Below are 21962 nucleotides of genomic sequence, written 5' to 3' on the forward strand. Positions count from 1 at the left end.
TCCAACAAAATGGTGGCGGTGCATGCACAGATTAAGGGCATTGCATGCAGATAGATGCTACTGTGCACGGGCCGCCTCAGTGCACAAGTATCTGATTAACTGCAAACAAAGATTAGGCAACAACCACAAGACAGCTTTCTTCAACTCAGGTATCATTTTAATCAGTGTAACAGCGCCGATCTGACACTGTAGTTTATGTAGCAAAATCCTGTTGACAGGTTCACTTTAAATTGTCTTTCCAGCAGACTGCCAATATTGATTCCCTATTTATGAGCATTTATCGACTGACAAGAGATAATAATCTGTTTACACACCTGTGCTGTTGAACAGTGTAATCCTTTATATCAGAGTTTTCAGCTATTTTTGCTATTTGCTGTGATAACTATATCCAAATATTACAGGTATAATTGTAATCGCTACAATGAAGATGACGCAAAAGCTGCCCGAGATGCACAAGAGGTAAGCACGTGGAATGGCAAACTCAGTTTGTGGACCTACAATATTTGCATTTCTTTAAAGGGTTTGTTTGGTGCCACTCCTTTCCATATCTATTAACCCCTTAACGACCACCGATACGCCTTTTAACGGCGGTAGTTAAGGGTACCTAAACCACAGCGCCGTTAATTAACGGTGCTGTGGAAAAAGTAAATAGCGCCCCCCAGAGTCGGATTTTCTCCCGGGTCTCGGCTACCGGGGGTAGCCGAGACCCCAGAGAACATGATTCGGGTCGGTTTTTACCAACCCCGCTTTTGCGATCGCCAATAAAGACGTGATTTTGCATTTCATTTCTCTCTCCTCTGATGTGACCGCACATCAGAGGAGAGAGAAATAGGGTCCTCGATTAACACCCCCCCGTACCTCCTCGTGGTCCTAAGCAGGGCTGTGGAGTCGGTAAGCCAAACCTGCGACTCCGACTCCGACTCCTCAATTTCCCTTACACCGACTCCAACTCCGACTTCACGACTCCGACTCCCACATATATTGCTTATATTTAAGTGAAAAATTTATTGTAGTACAATGTGAACCTCAGACATTTAATCATTTTTATGATCCAATAATCAAGATATTTAGATAGAACAGAATATATATTGGTGTACTACCCGGTTTTCATTCTTTTTGGTACAGATACGATATGGATAGACAGATATGGATAAATGGATAGATAGAGCAGATTTCTAATCTGCTTTTGCTATTGAAAACATTATCTATGAGCTCAAAAACCTTTCAGGTGATGCAGTTTTTTTAAAAAGATGATCAGCTTTTGCAGCTGAAAAACGTATCCTCAAAAAACACAGGAAAAACGCTGTGTGTGAATGTAGCCTTAGATCAGGAATATAACAGCCATTTATAGGACATTTCATAACTTTCCCAAACTCCTATGAAAAAATATTCAGCACATCCTGCATTGAATTACTGTACCCAATTTATTATATATTTTAGGAGTCGGAGTCGGTCCATTTTATACCGACTCCAACTCCGACTCCGACTCCACCAAAATGAGCACCGACTCCACGACTCCGACTCCACAGCCCTGGTCCTAAGACCCTCCTGCCTCCTCCGGTGGCCACCGCCATCTTGGTCCTGGAAAAAAAGGGCGGGCGCCCGCCGAATCTGCCTGCCGGTAGATTTCATTCATTCATTCAATATGCATTTTGATCACTGTGATAAACCCTATCACAGTGATCAAAATAAAAAAATAGTAAAAATCCCCCCCCCCCCCCCCAATTATCACCCCCTTAGTTAGGGAAGCATAATTAAATAAAGAAAATATATTTATTTTCATTTTTCGGTTAGGGTTGGAATTAGGCTTAGGGTTGGAATTAGTGTTGGTTAGGGTTGGAGCTAGAATTGAGGGGTTTCCACTATTTACCAGCTTTGGGGGTCTAATTTCTCCTGTTACCCTTGGGGAAAATAAAAAAAAATGGGGGCTAAAAAATAACTTGTGGAAAAAAAAAAAAGATTTTTTATTTTTTTATTTTCATGGCTCTGCGTTATAAATGTCTGTGAAGCACTTAGGGGTTCAAAGTGCTCAACACACATCTCGATAAGCTCCTTGGTGGTCTGGTTTCCAAAATGGGGTCACTTGTGGGGGGGTTTCTACTGTTTAGGCACATCAGGGGCTCTGCAAACGCAACATGACGCCCGCAGGACATTCCATCAAAGTCTGCATTCCAAAATGGCGCTCCTTCCCTTACGAGCACTTCCCTGCACCCAAACAGTGGTTTTCCCCCCCCCCCTACTTATGTGGTGGGGTATCAGCGTACTCAGGACAAAATTGCACAACAACTTTTGTGGTCCAATTTCTCCTGTTACCCTTGGGAAAATAAAAAATAGCGGGCTAAAAAATCATTTCTGAGCAAAAAAATGATTTTTTATTTTCACGGCTCTGCGGTATAAACTTTTGTGAAGCAGTTGGGGGTTCAAAGTGCTCACCACACATCTAGATATGTTCCTTAAGGGGTCTAGTTTCCTAAATGGTGTCATTTGTGGGGTTTTTCACTGTTTAGGCACATCAGGGGCTCTCCAAACGCAACATGGCATCCGATCTCAATTCCAGCCAATTCTGCATTGAAAAAGTCAAACGGCGCTCCTTCCCTTCTGAGCTCTGCCGTGCGCCCAAAAAGTGGTTTACCCCCACATATTGGGTATCTGCGTACTCAGGACAAATTGCACAATAACTTTGGGGGTCTAATTTCTCCTGTTACCCTTGTAAAAATAAAAATTTGGGGGCGAAAAGATCATTTTTGTGAAAAAAAGATTTTTTATTTTCACGGCTCTGCGTTATAAACTTCTGTGTAGCACTTGGGGGTTCAAAGTGCTCACCACACATCTAGATAAGTTCCTTAAGGGGTCTAGTTTCCAAAATGGGGTCACTTGTTGGGGGTTTCCACTGTTTAGGCACATCAGGGGCTCTCCAAACGCAACATGGCGTCCGATCTCAATTCCAGCCAATTCTGTGTTGAAAAAGTCAAACAGCGCTCTTTCCATTGCGAGCTCTGCCGTGCGCCCAAAAAGTGTTTTACCCCCACATATTGGGTATCTGCGTATTCAGGAGAAATTGCACAACAAATTTTGTGGTTCATTTTCTCTTTTAACACTTGTGAAAATGAAAATAATTGCTTCTGAAGTAAATTTTTTTGCCAAAAAAGAAGTTAAATGTTAATTTTTTTCCTTCCACATTTCTTCAGTTCCTGTGAAGCACGTAAAGGATTAATAAACTTCTTGAATGTGGTTTTGAGCACCTTTGAGGGGTCCAGTTTTTAGAATGGTGTCACTTTTGGGTACTTTCTGTCATGTACGCCCTTCAAAATGACTTTAAATATGTCCCTAAAAAAAAAAAAAAAATGGTTTTGCAAATTTTGTTGTAAAATGAGAAATCGCTGGTCAACTTTTAACCCTTATAACTTCCTAACAAAAAAAGTTTTGTTCACAAATTTGTGCTGATGTAAAGTAAACATCGGTGAAATGTTTTGTAAGGCTATGTGCCCACGTTGCGTGTTAAAACGCACACTGAAAACCGGACTCCTTCCCAGAAATCGCGCGTTTTTTCACCGCGATTCTGTTCGCGATTTTGTCAGATAGCATTGAGAGCAGGAGGATGTATGTCTCTTAGCTTTAGCACTGTGGCACTTTTGAACAAGTTAGTCCCCTGAAAAGTTACTTGGATGAAACGCGTTGGGACACTCCTTTAAGGGAAAGTGTAGGGCTTGTGCAATTTAGGGCTAGTTGTGGACTGCCCTTGTCAGGGCAGGAGCCTGGGGATCAGGTAATGGTCAGATTATGAGGGATGTGACAGGGTATTGTACTCCCATCGCTGCCTCTCCACATGTATGATGAGTATCCCTGGAGACGCCCGACCGTCTGCAAAATATTGGTGAGATCGTTCCTTTCATTATTCTCATCTATTGGTGGCTATGAACCCCCTTTTTTTGGTCTAGCCAGTATATAAACATATGAGTGCAATTGGCTATGGCATTTTGCTGCTATTTTTTATGCTGTATCCAATATATATAGATTGCTGTTTGGATGTTATACTAGCTGCATTCTATATTCCTGTTTGATGCTTTTGGGTGTTTTCAATTATCCCTTGGGGATCACCCAGTGTATGGGCATCTCATTTTAATCACTATTTGGTGACACTTTAGGTCTGGTAATTTTTAAGCTATGCATTAAAAGTTATATTTATCTCACTTGCTGTTATACAGTACATTATACATATTTGGGTGAGAATTAATTGTCATTTTCTCATCATTATTGGCATTTTTGCTGTATTTCGTGTTAAAACGCACACTGAAAACCGGACTCCTTCCCAGAAATCGTGCGGTTTTTCACCGCGATTTTACCGCGATTCTGTTTGCGATTTTGCCGCGATTTTCTCAACCACTTTCCGAGCGATTTGAAGCATCGCTTGGAAAGTGATAGACAGGTTGGTCACACTTGTCAAACATAGTGTTTGACAAGTGTGAGCAGCTTTTTACTATTGAGGCCGCCTATGCGGCCTCAATAGTAAAAGATAAAATGTTAAAAATGATAAAAAAATCGGGGTATATTTACCTTCCGACGTCCCGCGCTGCCATCCCGGGCCTCAGCGTTCCCAGTAATGCCTTGCGAGACCTGTGATGACGTAGTCTCGCGTTACTATAGCGATCTCGCGAGACCACGTCATCACAGGACCTTGCCGCAAGGCATTACTGGGAACGCTTAGGCCGGGAATGCAGCGCGGGACTTCGGAAGGTAAATATACCCCGATTTTTTTATTCTTTTTTTTTTTTACAGGGGTATGGTACCCAGGGCCTGGAGGACAGTCTCCTCTCCTCCACACCGTGGGTACCAACCGCACATGAGACGCTTAATTTCCCGCATGGTGGGCATAGCCACATGCGGGAAGTAAGCGATTCTCATGCATTCCTATGGGTGCGGAATCGCGGCAATTCTTTGCGATTCCGCACAAAAGAATGATCATGCTGTGATTTCTTTCCGCGATGCGTTTCCGCCGTGGAAAAAAGCGCAGCATTAGCACAGCATGTGCGGAATGCCATAGGAATGCATGGGGTGCGTTCTGTATACGATTTTTAAACGTTTTCGCAGCGTTTTTGTGCCAAAAATCGCGGCAAAAACGCTTAAAAATCGCATCGTGGGCACAAAGCCTAAAGAAATTTGTGGGACATCTCTCTGATTTAAGGGCAAAAAAATAAAGTTTGAAAATTCACCATATTTCCATTTTTTTCATAACTAAACACAAGTCATATAGAAGAAATTTTATCACTAACATGAAGTAAAATGTCCTGAAAAAATAAATATCAGAATCAGCGGGATCCGTTAAAGCGTTCCAGAGTTATAACCTCATAAAGTGACAGTGGTCAGAATTGTAAAAATTGGCCTGGTCATTAAGGCCTGTTTCACACACCAGTTTTTTACCATCAGTCAAGATCCGCCAATTTTTAAAAAAAACGGATCCGCCAAAAAAGGGGCGGATCCGGTTTTTTTTTTTTTCACCCATAAACTTACATTATTGGCGGATCTTGACTGATGGTCGTCCGTCACACCTGTTTTTGTACGGATCCGCCAAGATTTTAGCGGCTCCCGGGTGGATGAAACGGACCATGCAAGGTTTTTTTTCGTTGACGGTCCGCTAATTTCACCATTAACCCTTCCGGGCGCCAATAAAATCTCTCTCTCTCTCTCTCTCTCTATATATATATATATATATATATATATATATATATATATATATATATATATATATATATTTTTTTTTTTCTCTCCTCACCGCTCCCGCGACATCTCCGCTCCCGACATCTCCGTGCCCGCGACCTCACTGCTCCCGCGAGATCCGCGACATCACCATGCCCGCTCGACATGCAGATGCCCGCTCCCAGATACCGCTACATCGCCGGTATGAGGTTTTTTTTTTTTCTTCCCAGGCGCGGTTCCTTTAACGGCGGATCCCAGCGCACCAATGGAACAGTGGCTCCGGTTGGTGTTTCGTTGCCCGCGGATCCTTTTTCCGCCATTTTGGCGGATTTTAGCTGACCTCAAAAACTGATGTGTGAAACAGGCCTAAGCTGCAAAATGGCTCTGTCGCTAAGGGGTTAAGGAAATGTAAAGATTGCAGTGGCATCATATGTAAACATACCTGCTGGGAAGCAGGATCAATTGATAAGTTTATGCTCCTGTCATATGTTGTAGGATAGAAGTGTGATATCTGCTGATTAAACATGCATCCTGACAGTTATGTGTAGACAGAACATCAGCACTGCCACTCACATCCCAATGAAAAATTTAGCTGTGTATGCAAACCTCATTATTATCCAAAATTGCCTAATTTATAAATGGATGCGATTTGGGAAAGGCAATTTCCCATACGTCCCATTGTTCTCGAAAAACAACTTAAATTTAATTTGGGTTCTATGATCTCAATTTGGATACTAGACTTGCAGGAGGTATGGGTACTGTGCCCGTATTATACACTATAATCTACCTGCCTTATGGCCACCTAAAGGAGATGTAATACAATAATATATATATATATATATAGTATATAATGATATACATGTTTACATACATTATGTTCTCTCTCTCATATATATTGGAGGAAAAGGAAATGTTCCTATGCATTTCCCTGTATACTGGTGCGTCTCATTAAACTAGAATATAATCAAAAAGTTAACTTATTTCAGTTCTTCAATACAAAAAGGTAAGCTCCTATATTTTAGAGTTATTACAAACAGAGTGATCTATTTAAAGTGTTTATTTCTGTTAATGATGATGATTATGGCTTACAGCCAATGAAAACCCAAAAGTCATTATATCAGTAAATTAGAATAATTAACAAACACGTGCAAAGGCTTCCTAAGCGTTTAAAAAGGTCCCTTAGTTAGTTTCAGTAGGCTCCACAATCATGGGGAAGACTGCTGACGTGACAGATGTCCAGAAGGCAGTCATTGACACACTCCACAAGGAGGGTAAGCCACAAAAGGTCATTGCTAAAGACGCTGGCTGTTCAGAGTGCTGTATCCAAGCATATTAATGGACAGTTCAGTGGAAAGAAAAAGTGTGGTAGAAAAAGGTGCACAAGCAACCGGGATAACCACATCCTTGAAAGGATTAAGAATAGGCCATTCAAAAATGTAAAGGCGATTCACAAGGAGTGGACTGCTGCTGGCGTCAGTGCTACAAGAGCCACCACACACAGACGTATCCAGGACATGGGCTACAAGTGTTGCATTCCTTGTTTCAAGCCCCTCATGACCGATAGACAATGCCAGAAGCGTCTTACCTGGGCCAAGGAGGAAAAGAACTGGACTGTTGCTCAGGGGTCCAAGGTGGTGTTTTCAGATGAAAGTAAATTTTGCCTTCATTTGGAGATCAAGGTCCCAGAGTCTGGAGGAAGAGTGGAGAGGCACACAATCCAAGGTGCTTGAGGTTTAGTGTGAAGTTTCCACAATCAGTGATGCTTTGGGGAGCCATGTCATCTACTGGTGTAGGGCCACTGTGTTTTATCAAGACCAAAGTCAACGCAGCCGTCTACCAGGAAATTTTAGAGCACTTCATGCTTCCCTCTGCCGACAAGCTTTTTGGAGATGGAAATTTCATTCTCCAACAGGACTTAGCACCTGTCCACACTGCCAAAAGTACCAATACCTGGTTACAAACAGCAGTGTCCCGTTGCTTGATTGGCCAGCAAACTCCCCTGACCTTTTAACCCCATAGAGAATCTATGGGGTATTGTCAAGAGGAAGATGAGAGACACCAGACCCAACAATGAAGACGAGCTGAAGGCTGCTATCAAAGCAACGTGGGCTTCCATAACACCTCAGCCACGCCACATTGATGCAGTAATTGATGCAAAAGGAGCCCGACCAAGTATTGAGTGTATTTACTGAGCATACATTTCAGTAGGCCAACATTTCGGATTTTAAAATCATTTTTTAAGCTGGTGTAAAGTATTCTAATTTACTGAGATCATGACTTTTGGGTTTTCATTGGCTGTAAGTCAAAATCATCAACATTAACAGAAATCAAACACTTGAAATAGATCACTCTGTTTGTAATGACTCTATATAATATAGGAGTTTCACTTTTTGTATTGATATTCTAATTTTGTGAGAAACACCTGTATATGGGTAATAAAAAGGCAAGGTTATGGTATGTTTTATGCTGTTGCTTTATTAAGATTTTCTATTTATTTTGTTGTACTATAAGACTTTGCAATCCTTAAGAAAGAACTAATTTTTGTACTTCATCCTACTGGTGCAGCGATCCAGAGCAGCCTTACAAAGATATCTGTTCTACTGCAATCGCTACATGAACCACATGCAGAGCTTGCGATTTGAGCACAAACTATATGCCCAAGTCAAGCAGAAGATGGAGGAGATGCAGCAACATAATATGTCATGGATTGAAGTGCAGTTTCTGAAAAAGGCTGTGGACGTGCTGTGCCAGTGCCGCTCCACGCTCATGTACACTTACGTCTTCGCGTTCTACCTCAAGAAGAACAACCAGTCGATTATCTTTGAGGTGAGGGTTTTTTGTTTTTTAAACTTCTGTGTTGCGGTTAAGACTTAAGTCATAAGGTATAGCTCAACCAATAAGTTTGCGTGCAAGGTATTCTAAGGCAAGGTAGTATTTAGTTAAAAGGTACAGAATTGCTATTGAAAAATAAGTTTCTGTAACAAAGGAGCCAGAAATCTGTTTGAAATTGTCCAAAGTAGGTGGTGTTTAAAGGGATTGTCCAGGCTTGGGGCTCAAGTCTGAAACACAGAGAAACACAGTATAACAAACTTATAAAATTACTCTGCTGTAAAAAAGTAACAGTAAACAGCAAGTGCTAATAAAAAGATAAAACAGGGGATTTGGTTGATAGCTTTTTTTGCAAAAAATGTATACTAAGCTGCGCTACCAAACGTCAAGGTATCCCCATATCACAGCAGTCCCTAACCTATGTATTTAAAACCTGACCATGTGTATGGTACCTATATGAGCAGGATTCAGAAAGGTAATGTCCGATGTGGACACTCTGTGGAAGACTGCTTATATGTACACTAGATTGTGGCCCAATTCTAACACATCAGGTATTCTAGAATATGTATGTAGTTTATTTCTGAAGTTTTAATAATAATGCAATAATGCACCCCCCAATCCTGATATGCATGGTCCTCTCACCCCCAATCCTGGTGTGCATAATCCCCTCACCACCCCTTTCCTGATATGCATGGTCCCCTCTCCCCCCAATCGTGATATGCATGGTCCCCTCACCTCCCAATCCTGGTAAGCATGGCCCCCTCACCCTCCAATCCTGGAATTCATGGTCCTCTCACCCTCCAATCCTGGTATGCATGGTCCTCTCACCCCCAATCCTGGTGTGCATAATCCCCTCACCACCCCTTTCCTGATATGCATGGTCCCCTCTCCCCCCAATCGTGATATGCATGGTCCCCTCACCTCCCAATCCTGGTAAGCATGGCCCCCTCACCTCCCAATCCTGGTAAGCATGGCCCCCTCACCTCCCAATCCTGGTAAGCATGGCCCCCTCACCCTCCAATCCTGGAATTCATGGTCCTCTCACCCTCCAATCCTGGTATGCATGGTCCTCTCACCCCTCTTTCCTGGTAAGCATGGTCCCCTCACCCCCCTTTCCTGGTATGCATGGTCTCCCTCACCCCCCTTTCCTGGTATGCATGGTCCCGTTACCCCTTGTATGCATGGTCCCCTCACGCCCCAATCCTGATATGCATGGTCCTCTCACCTCCCAATCCTGATGTGCTGGTCCCCCTCACCCCCCAATCCTGGAATGCATGGTCCTCTCACCCCCAATCCTGGTGTGCATAATCCCCTCACCACCCCTTTCCTGATATGCATGGTCCCCTCTCCCCCCAATCGTGATATGCATGGTCCCCTCACCTCCCAATCCTGGTAAGCATGGCCCCCTCACCCTCCAATCCTGGAATTCATGGTCCTCTCACCCTCCAATCCTGGTATGCATGGTCCTCTCACCCCCAATCCTGGTGTGCATAATCCCCTCACCACCCCTTTCCTGATATGCATGGTCCCCTCTCCCCCCAATCGTGATATGCATGGTCCCCTCACCTCCCAATCCTGGTAAGCATGGCCCCCTCACCCTCCAATCCTGGAATTCATGGTCCTCTCACCCTCCAATCCTGGTATGCATGGTCCTCTCACCCCCAATCCTGGTGGGCATAATCCCCTCACCACCCCTTTCCTGATATGCATGGTCCCCTCTCCCCCAATCGTGATATGCATGGTCCCCTCACCTCCCAATCCTGGTAAGCATGGCCCCCTCACCTCCCAATCCTGGTAAGCATGGCCCCCTCACCCTCCAATCCTGGAATTCATGGTCCTCTCACCCCTCTTTCCTGGTAAGCATGGTCCCCTCACCCCCCTTTCCTGGTATGCATGGTCTCCCTCACCCCCCTTTCCTGGTATGCATGGTCCCGTTACCCCTTGTATGCATGGTCCCCTCACGCCCCAATCCTGATATGCATGGTCCTCTCACCTCCCAATCCTGATGTGCTGGTCCCCCTCACCCTCCAATCCTGGAATGCATGGTCCTCTCACCCCACAATCCTGGTATGCATGGTCCTCTCACCCCCAATCCTGGTGTGCATAATCCCCTCACCACCCCTTTCCTGATATGCATGGTCCCCTATCCCCCCAATCGTGATATGCATGGTCCCCTCACCTCCCAATCCTGGTAAGCATGGCCCCCTCACCCTCCAATCCTGGAATTCATGGTCCTCTCACCCTCCAATCCTGGTATGCATGGTCCTCTCACCCCCAATCCTGGTGTGCATAATCCCCTCACCACCCCTTTCCTGATATGCATGGTCCCCTCTCCCCCCAATCGTGATATGCATGGTCCCCTCACCTCCCAATCCTGGTAAGCATGGCCCCCTCACCCTCCAATCCTAGAATTCATGGTCCTCTCACCCTCCAATCCTGGTATGCATGGTCCTCTCACCCCCAATCCTGGTGGGCATAATCCCCTCACCACCCCTTTCCTGATATGCATGGTCCCCTCTCCCCCCAATCGTGATATGCATGGTCCCCTCACCTCCCAATCCTGGTAAGCATGGCCCCCTCACCTCCCAATCCTGGTAAGCATGGCCCCCTCACCCTCCAATCCTGGAATTCATGGTCCTCTCACCTCCCAATCCTGGAATGCATGGTCCTCTCACCCCACAATCCTGGAATGCATGGTCCTCTCACCCCACAATCCTGGTATGCATGGTCCACTCAACCCTCTTTCCTGGTAAGCATGGTCCCCTCACCCCCCTTTCCTGGTATGCATGGTCCCCTCACGTCCCAATCGTAATATGCATGGTCCCCTCACCCCCCAATCCTGATATGCATGGTCCTCTCACCCCCCAATCTTGATGTGCTGGTCCCCCTCACCCCCCAATCCTGGAATGCATGGTCCTCTCTCCCCCCAATCCTGGTATGCATGGTCCACTCACCCCTCTTTCCTGGTAAGCATGGTCCCCTCACCCCCCTTACCTGGAATGCATGGTCCCCTCACGCCCCAATCGTGATATGCATGGTCCTCTCACCCCCCAATACTGATATGCATGGTCCCCTCACCCCCCAATCCTGGTATGCATGGCCCTCCCACCCCTCTTTCCTGGTATGCATGGTCCCCCTCACCTCCCTTTCCTGGTATGCATGGTCCCCTCACCCCCCCTTTCCTGGTATGTATGGTCTGCTCACCCCCCTTTATTAGTATGCATGGTCCCGTCACCACCCCATCCTGGTATGCATGGTCCCCCTCACCCCCCTTTCCTAGTATGCATGGTCCCGCCACCCCCTATCCTGCAGGGTATGCATGGTCTCCCTCACCCCCCTTTTCTGGTATGCATGGTCCGTCACCCCCCCCCCCCCTATCCTGGTATGCATGGTCCCCCTCACCCCCCTTTCCTGGTATGCATGGTCCTGTCATCCCCCCTTTCCTGGTATGCATGGTCCTCCTCACCCCCCTTTCCTGGTATGCGTTGTTCCCCTCACACCCCTTTCCTGGTATGCATGGTCCCGTCACCCCCCCCTTCCCCATCCGGTATGTATGGTCCCCCTCACCCCCCTTTCCTGGTATGCATAGTCCCGTCACCCCTCCCATCCTGGTATGCATGGTCCCCCTCACCCCCCTTTCCTGGTATGCATGGTCCTGTTGAGGGCAGAGTGAGTACTGCAGTGCGCAGACGCTGGACCTCATCCGGAGCCGCGACGGGAAGCAAAGAGGAGGGGAGGCGCCGGACCGCGACACCCTCCGGACCTGACCCGGACTGCCCCTGGGTGAGTATAATCTAACTCGTTTTTCTTCTCTTTTAGGTTACATCGGGGGCTTATCTACAGCATTATAGAATGCTGTAGGTAAGCCCCTGATGGCTGTGGCAGCAGCTTATAGGCCGAAAATGGGGTGACAGATTCCCTTTAACTTTTAACCCTTATAACTTCCTAAAAAAAAATAAAATAAAGATTTTGGTTCCAAATTTGTGCTGATGTAAAGTAAACTTGTGGGAAATGTTACTTATGAAGTATTTTGTGTGACATATCTCTGATTTAAGGGCTTGAAAATTCAAAGTTGGAAAATTGCGAAATTTTCACCAAATTTCCGTTTTTTTCACAAATAAATGCACGTCATATCAAAGAAATTTTACCACTAACATGAAGTACAAAATGTCATGAGAAAACAATGTCAGAATCACCGGGATCCATGGAAGCGTTCCAGAGTTATTACCTCATAAAGGGACAGTGGTCAGAATTGTAAAACTTGGTCCGGTCATTAACATACAAACCACCCTTGGGGGTAAAAGAGTTACAGTAATAGCTCTTTAAAAAAAAAAAAAAAAAAAAAAGATTCTGCAGTGCTATATTCTATCTATGAAATAGTTTTTATTGTGTAAAAGCGGCAAATCATAAATGATATAGTAGTGCTGTAGTAGTGGTCATACTGACCTGAAGAATAAAGCTATCTTATCAATTTTATCACACGGTGAGCAGCATAAAAAAAAAAAAATCCTGAATTGCTGGATTTTATTCATTCTGCCTTGCAAAAATCAGAATCGAAAGCGATCAAAAAATGCCTGAAAATAGTACTGGTAAAAAATATCAACTCGTCCCTGAAAAAACAAGATCTCACATGACTATTGGAAAAATTTAGAATAATGTTAGTGCTTAAAACATGACGATGCCAATAAAAAGCGTCTTTTAAGCACTTATTCCTCACGAGAAACGGTGTAAAAATAAAACCAATTCTTCACCTGCTATTGATTTGTTCTCTGTTCATTCTGCCTTCCAAAAATTGCAGTAAGGATCGGCTCACATTTTGTCTACACTCTGCGCTGAGCGCTTACTTCGGGGTTTCCATGCAAATTTCTGAAGTATGTGAGTAAGATGGAACCCTCAACTGAATATTCCCTACAATGAGGCAGATGGAGATGCTGTGGACTTTGGCTGTCCTATGATTTGGCGGTGTCCTTCTTTTTAAGCGTGCATTAATGAGTAGTCGGCCACAGTTTTGCGCACCTATAAAAAGGACACCGTTGAACAGAGGCCAGACTGAGTCCAGAGTAACTGCTGCCTCATTATAGTGAATGAATCCCTCAGGGGTTTCATCTGAATCACATCACTTGAAGATTTAGATGGAAAGCCCAATGTAAGAGCGCAGCGAAGAATGCCGGATAAATGGGGTATCTCCACGTACAGCAGAAATTGTGTGAACTAAACTACATTTTTGTGATACAAATGTAATGATTTTTTCTTCATTGACCAATTGTATAAAATTCTGTGACACCAGTGGTATCAATATGATCACTGCACCCTTAGAAAAATTGAGAGGTGTAGTTTGTAAAATGGGGTCTCTTATGGGGATTTCTGCTGTTCTGGCACCTCAGGGGCTCTTCCAGTGGGTCATGGTACCTGCGTCCTATAGCACTATAATGTGGTGCTCATTTCCCTTCGGAGCTTTGCACTATGCCTGAAATGTAGTTCCCGATTTACATGTAGGGTATTGGGGCACACAGGCGAAATTGTACAACAAACTGTTTTTTTTTTTTTTGTTTTTTTTTCTATTCGCCCCTGTAAAAGTTAAAAACTTGGGGATAAAACATCATTTTAGTGGTGAAAATGTAATTATTCTGTCTTTACTGCCCATTGGTATAAAATTCTGTGAGGCTCATGCTCACTGCACCACTAAATGAATTCATTGGAGGGGGGCGTAGGCTGTAAAATGGGATCACTTATGGGGGGGTTTTTCTTTCCTGGAACCTCAGGATCTCTGCCAATGTGACGTGGCACCCCTAAACCTTTCCAGCAAAATCTGAACTCCAAATTGGTGCCCCTTCTTAGCTTTACACTGTGCCTCACATGGAGTATTGGCTGACTTAGGAGAAATTACATAACATTGTACAGTCCATTTTCTCCTATTATCCCTTTTAAAAATTAAAAACTTGTGACCAAAGCAACATTTTAGTGGGAAAAATGGTATCTTTCCATTGACTCAGCCCAATGTTATACAATTCTGTGAATATCCTGAGGGTTAAAATAGTCACTACACCTCTGGATGAATATCTCAAGAGGTACAGTTTCCAATATGGTCACTTGTGGGGATTTCTGCTGTTTTGCCATGTTGGGCTCGTCAAAGTTTTGAGAAGCTGGCCATTTTACAGAAGTAAAGTTAGCTGGGAATCAGAAAAACCTGTTGTGATCCAATAACTAATATATAAGTGGATGTTCAGTTTTAATAAATTACAATAAGAGTTATGTTAATGATGCTGCTCCAATAAACAGTGAACTGCTTCAGCGAAATACTAGTCAGCGATCAGTGTGATATATATTCTACATTTTGCATAGATCTAGCTTTTAAGACGATCATATATTTAGCATCTTCACTTTTCCTCATGTGCAGAATAATCAGGCAGATTTAGAGAATGCAACAGAAGTTCTGTCTGGATATCTGGAGCGAGATATTTCCCAGGACTCTCTTCAAGACATTAAGCAAAAAGTACAAGATAAGTACAGGTGAGAACCTTTGGTATTTGTGCTACTGTGCACTTTTTTATTTTGTCGTCTTCAATTTATAATACATGAAATGAAATGTATTATCAGAAAACAACACACATTTGCAATGTTCCCCCCTCTCACAAATATGGAGTGAAGAGGGGGCTATCTATCTTCCAACACCCACTTGAATTCATTTAATTGGAAGCCTTAGTATGTTTTGGAACGAGGAGGATAACTCAAACTCAGACATTACAAATGATATAACCTTCTGAAAACCACATTTATTTTTTTTTAGGAAAAATTTTTTTTCTTTTTTTTCCCTTTTCCATGTCACTGCCTATACACAAAAACATGTTAAATATTATCTGTAACTGGAGCGTTTTGACTAGCTCCATTCTTTTATGTGCTGTGCAGGCTAAGGGTACCGTTACACTTAGCGATGCACCAGCGATCCCGACAACGATATGGATCGCTGGTGCATCGCTAAGTGGTCGCTAGTGAGCCGCCACACAGGCAGATCTCACCAGCGACATAGCAGGGACGGGGGTTGCTACTTACCTGTCAGACTCGGCGATCCTGACGTCCTCCCACCCGCGTCCACGCGTTGCTCGTCGGCGCCACAGGAAGCGCCCGACGAGAAATGGTCCAGGACGTTCTCGCGCGACCAGCGGGGGAGCCGGTCGGAGGTAAGTATCAGACATAGCGATATCGCTAGCAATATTGCTGCTACGTCACAAAATCGGTGACGTTACAGCGATATTGCTAGCGATATCACTATGTGTAACGGGGGCTTAAGGAGGTGTGTTGGCACGTCCACCTTCTTGTCATTGGAGGAGGGGGGCAATGACAGATGACTATTTACATTATTCTAGTAGAGGCGCTGCTTACACACATTATCCCCAGATTGCATAGCTGTAGTAGAACAAAAGGGATATGTTGTAATTTACATTCACCTTTTTTCCATTTAGTGTGCGTACACACTAGGTCAGATACACAGCAGGGTCTCCAGAATAAATATCTGCTATTAAGGGGGTTTTACACTAAGCAATATCGCTAGCAATATCGCTAAAACGTCACTGGTTTTGTGACGTTATAGCGATATTGCTAGCGATATCGCTATGTGTGATACTTACCAGCGACCGGCTCCCCCGCTGCTCATCGCTGATCGCGCGAGAATGTCCGGCTCCATTTCTCGTCGGGTGCTTCCTGCTGGGCTTCCTGCTGTGACGTCCAGCGACGCGTGGAGGCGGGCGGGAGGACGCAGGATCGCTGTGTGTGAAAGGTAAGTATCGTGCGCTGCGTCGCTGCTGCATCGCTGTGAGATCTTTCTGTATGAAAGCTCACTAGCGATCATTTAGCGATGCACCAGCGATCCTGACCGGGTCGGATCGCTGGTTGGATCGCTGGTGCATCGCTAAATGTAAAAGGGCCTTTAGAGTTGGTGCTTATTTACATGTCAAGCTTTTTATCTACCACAACAGTAGTCTGTGACCACTGAACAGGAGAAAGAGTGCCGCTACTTAACTGGCGGTGTCCAATGCCCTTCTTTAGACTAGCAGGCCTAGCTCGACATCACATGCGTCCCGCTGCAATGATGACGTCACTATAGGCTGGCTAATCAAAAGCAGCGTTGCTGGTGTCGGCAGGTAAGAGGTGATACCCCCTTTCTTGTCCATCCAGCCAATGGAATAAGGCTATGTGCACACGTTGCAGAGTTGCTGTGGAAATTTCAACGTGAATTCCGCAACTCCCTGCTGCAGGAAATACGCTAGAATTCCGCATGCATAATTCCCGCGTTTTAACTAGCGTTTTGCAAGCGATCTGTAGCATCGCTTGGAAAACTGACTGGTTGGTCACACTCCTCATCAAACAGTGTTTGACAAGTGTGACCAACTTGTTACTATTGAGGCTGCCTATGCGGCATCAGTAGTAAAAAGATATAAAGTTAAAAATAATGTAAAAAATGGTGTTTTTCTCACCTTCTGTCGTCCCGCGATGCTCCCGGCAAGTCCCGTTCCCTGCGATGCCTTGCAACAATGACCTTTGATGACGTAGCGGTCTCGCGAGACCACGGCTTTATCAAAGGTCATTGTCGCAAGTCATCGCTGGGAACGGGAGCATCGTGAGGATCGGGGGACGCTGCGTGGGAAGCCGGAAGGTGAAAATATCACCATTTTTTTTTAATTTTAATTCTATTTGTTACAGGGATATGGTACCCAGAGCCTGGAAGAGAATCTCCTCTCCTCCAGACCCTGGGTACCCATCCGCACATTTTCCGCGTACTTTGCGCATGGTGGCCATAGCCACATGCGGAAAGTAAGCGGAACAATGCTTTCCTATGTGTGCGGAATTCCCGCCATTCCGCACAAAGAATGGGCATGCTGCGTATTTTTCCGCAATGCGATTCTGCATGTGCGGAATGCCATTGACTACAATGGCTTGCTTATTTTATGCGTTTTTGCATCGTTTTCGTGGAGAAAAAACACGGCAAAAACGCCGTGGGAATTCCGGACGTGTGCACACAGCTGAAGAAGTGCGAATCAATTCACACTCTTTTTGCTGTGCATTATGGGATTGTCAAGATTTTAAAATAAATAAATAAATCTCATTCACTTTCTTTAGATAAAATCTGCATCTTAACCCCTTAACGACTAGGGGTATTTTTGGTTTTGCATTTTTTGCTCCCATTCTTCCCAGAGCCATAACTTTTTTTTTTATTTTTTGGCCAAGATGGCCATGTGAGGGCTTGTTTTTTGCTGGACGAGTTGAACTTTTGAATGACACCATTGATTTTACCTTGTCGCGTAATAAAAAATCCAGGTGCAGAGAAATTGCAAAAAAAAAGTGCAATCCCACACTTTTGTTTGGCTTTTTTTTTTACTAGGTTCACTAAATGCTAAAACTGACCTGCCATTATGATTCTCCAGGTCATTATGAGTTCGTAGACACCAAAAATGTCTAGTTTTTTTTTTTTTTATCTATGTGGTGAAAAAGAATTCTAAAGTTTGTGTAAAAAAAAAAAAAAAAAAAGTTGCCATTTTCTGAGACCCATAGCATTTCCATTTTTCGGGATCTGGGGCTTGGATGAGGGCTTATTTTTTGCGTGCTGATCTGACATTTTTATTGATACCATTTTGGTGCAGATACGGTCTTTTGATCGCCCGTTATTGCATTTTATTAGAATTATGCAGCGAGCAAAAAAACGGAATTCTGGCTTTCCGTTTTTATTTTTTTATTGCTACGACGTTTACCTATTGGATTAATTCTGTTTATATATTGATCGGCCGATTCTTAACGCAACGATACCAAATATATGTATATTTATTTTTTTTTGTTTTTTTATTTAGAATGGGGCGAAAGGGGGGTGATTTGAACTTTTGTATTTTATTTTTTTAAATATTTATTAAAACTTTATTTTTTACTTTTTTACTTGCTTTTAGAAGCTGCAGTTGTCCGATCACCTTTGCTACATAGAGCAATGCTGTAGCCCTGCTCTATGTAGCAGATATGCTCACTTGCTATGAGCACTGACCACCAGGTGGCGCTCATAGCTATTTAGCAGGGACAACCACAGGGGTCTCCTGTTGACCCCGGGTTGTCATGCCAACCCATCGGCAACCTGCGGTCATGTGACATCGGTGATGGGAGGAGGTAATGCCTATGTCAGTGTTTGACAGCGGCATTTAACATGTTAACAGCCGCATTTGAATTGCGATTCCGCCCACTGCTGTTCCGGGCATATTTCAGCTGATCAGATTTTTTTTTTTTTGCAGTCCAAAAAGAATAACACAGGATGTTTTGTTCATTACCATTTTACAAAAAAACACTTGTGCTAAAAGGACAAACAGATGTTATGCCCAGCGACAGATTTTTCCACAGTTGTCAGTCACATGTGCACCTTGTGAGATGTACATGCCATCTGACGGATGACGGCCAGCTTGGTGGCGGCCCCCATGGCTGCAGATAGATCCACACGGACAGTGGTAACGCTGACTACAGGAGGTGGGCGGGAGGCAGCGGTGCTGGTCACCAGCCGGAGGGCAGAGTGAGAAGCAGCAGCAGCTGGGAGAGCGGGGGCCCCATGTCCCGGGGGTGGCGGGGAGAAGGCAAACTACTTTCTGAAGCGGGAGGACGGACTGTGGAAGGTCTCTCGGCGCACGGGTCTAGGCCAGTCACTGGCTCCAGTGAAGCTGCTCAGTGTCCGCGCTGCGTGTACCGCCTACGAGTTGCCTCTTTCTTATCACACCGAATCCAGTCATCGCTCCAGGCTACTGCCTGTGTGACCTGCCCCCTCCCCCGCCGGCTTTTTTTTTTTTGACAATGACTCGTGTATAAGCCGAGGAGGCGTTTTCAGCACAAAAAATGTGCTGAAAAACTCAGCTTATACGCGAGCATATACGGTTTGACAGTCCATGCATTGTAGACCTGGACATTAGAGCCAAACACTGACAAGCCTGTCTGTTGACTCCTGAGGACTGATAAATCTCACATACTTTTGCCCACCAAAGGTTAGAAGATAAAAATACATACTCCTATATTCCTACTTCCACAACTACATTTATGGTATTCCACTGAGACCATGTGTGTCACCCATACCATCCCATGGGTGGACATTTCTGTATATCTTTGTTTCTTTTTTGTTGCCATTTTTGTCTTGCAGACTTAAAAACAGCAGGTAGAAAACTTGGTACAACTAAAGCTTCTCCTATGTCAAGTCTGGCTTGACATAGTCTTCTGAATGTAAATACCGAATATTTATTGCAAGCAGACATTTTATAACCCATCAGGAAACACATTGCTGTATTGTACGTGTATGCATCACCTGTGTAAGTAGATACCGTGCATTCATTATAAAGTAGCCTCATTTTTTTGCTTTCTTCCCTTAGATACTGCGAGAGTAGGAGGCGGGTACTGCTTCTTCATGTGCACGAAGGTTATGAGAAGGACTTGTGGGAATATATTGAGGACTGAGCCGTCTTCACAGACCAACCTGTCGCCACCTGACACTAGATTTCAAATCCCATTAAATGCATCTCTGCCCCATGAGGCCGGTCCCCGCACATTCAGCCGTCTCCTTTTTGATTTCTTGCTCTTATCTATTGCACTCCTACCAGAATGTTTTGGGTTTTTTTTTTATTTTTCCCCCCATCTTTTTTTTTTTTTTCTTTGTTAACAGAACGTTTAAGTAAATTATATTGTAATAATAAAAAGAAAGCAGTTAGCAGAGGCAGTGGTTTGACAGTATTGTAGGCTTGTTTAACCCCTTGGCTAATAGTGACTGGTTACTGGATACTTTACCCCAGGGGGTTAAAATGTGTGCAGCACCTCCGCTATTTGCAAATGCTTTCCCCTGACTTTGGCTTGCCACAATCAGGCTGATTTTCCCCTTCACTCTCCCGCTCAAGAAAGTTTCCTTCTTCTTTTATAACATCTTGACAACTTCTTTTCTGCTGATGTCTACCCTGGTTAAACCTGTCTGCTTTTCTGCCAGTCTCCCCTTTTTCTCCATTTCCTTTTCATCTTCAGACTACCCCTCTGCATCTTTTCTATTCCTGGGTTGGAGCTGAACTGCTTTGAAAAGTTGAAAAAATAGAAGAAAAAAAATAAAAAAAAAATAGCTTTGTACATGACTTTTAAAAACAAAACGAGATTAAAGTGAACAGAAGACAGCAGTATTTTTCAACCTTGTAAATAGTGCATCTGCATGAGAAGGGTTGAGGTGGGACACGCATGGTGTTTGCATCATGTTTAAGTACAAAATGGGGAAAAAAAATATTTATTCTTTCTTGAAGATCGTTGGTCCCGGCTGTGCTGTTTATTCTTTAGTCTTTTTGACTAGACAATGTGTCTACAAATGCTACACAGTCTAAAAAGATCTTTCCAGTTGCCACAATAACCACTCCATAGAGAATGTTGGTTGTGTACATTGCATTTAATCTGGCTGTGCTGGCTGAAATAACATTTCCAGGGAGGCACTATGTGTGATTGAGTGTGAATGCCACTAGATTTTAGGACTCCATGAACTATGTTACTTGAAAATATTAAAATGAGAATGAGTGAAGAGACATTTTGCTTGGATCGGACATGACCTTCTTGCAGTTTGTCTCTGTATTGAGTATTTTTGCTAATGTGATGCTACAGAGTGCCTGCAGCATTATGAGAGATGACCATTAGTGAGCATTGTACAGTAGGAGAACGTAATTATTTTTTGCCTTTTAAATTAAGGAAAACAATACAGTTCAACAGGAAGAATTGAACCAAAAAGGGTTGACTATAAAAAGCATAGATTTTGTTACCGTGTAATGCAACTGTTGGTGAAAGTTATAATGCGAGAGCTGCTCACATATTCTTCATTAAATTTGGTAAGACCAAATGATGAAAGTGAAAATTTGTTTCCCCCCATATTATTTTGCACTGGATGTATTCACCATGATCATTTTCCTGAATGACTGACATAAAGTAGCCCTCTGGTGTGTTTTTTTTTTTTTTTTTTTTTTTTTTATAAGCCCTCCCTCAACCACAGTTATAATGTACACAGTAGATCCAGTAAAATATTTAACCTTTGGTGCCTTTTCCAGTTTCTACTCCGGTCCTCCTGCACCATGGTACTGCAATTCTTTTTCACTCTGGTCCTCCTCCTGCACCATATGACAGTTCTGTCTTGCTGAAATACACTGCTTATTCAATGTGGACCGGTCACTTTCTTAAAGGGAATCTGTCAGCAGGATTGTGCACAGTAACCTACAGACAGTGTCAGGTTGGCGCCCTTTATACTGATTAAAATTATACCTGGGGTGATGAAATCTGTCTGTCAGCGATATCCAGCGGGGGGGACGGGTCGCAGGTACGTGTCGCATATAGCGAGATCGCTAGCAATATCGCTGTTGCGTCACAAAATCGGTGACGCTTTAGCGATATCGCTAGCGATCTCGCTATGTGTGAAGGGG

General features: G+C 44.0%; 1 protein-coding gene across 1 annotated transcript in view; it reads left to right on the forward strand.

Moving 5' to 3' along the window:
* ARIH1 (ariadne RBR E3 ubiquitin protein ligase 1) overlaps positions 1 to 21403 on the forward strand; it is an 84381-nt gene extending 62978 nt beyond the window's left edge. The window contains exons 11-14 of the mRNA XM_073579443.1: positions 402 to 459; positions 8260 to 8520; positions 14921 to 15033; positions 19902 to 21403. Of these exons, the coding sequence (XP_073435544.1) occupies positions 402 to 459; positions 8260 to 8520; positions 14921 to 15033; positions 19902 to 19986 (517 nt within the window). The 3' untranslated portion in view covers positions 19987 to 21403. The remainder of the gene's footprint in view (positions 1 to 401; positions 460 to 8259; positions 8521 to 14920; positions 15034 to 19901) is intronic.
* Positions 21404 to 21962: the final 559 nt, after the last annotated feature.

The sequence above is a fragment of the Dendrobates tinctorius genome, unplaced genomic scaffold (assembly GCF_039654945.1).
Source record: "Dendrobates tinctorius isolate UK_male_01 unplaced genomic scaffold, ASM3965494v1 ptg000062l, whole genome shotgun sequence".
NCBI classification, from domain to species: Eukaryota; Metazoa; Chordata; class Amphibia; order Anura; family Dendrobatidae; genus Dendrobates; species Dendrobates tinctorius.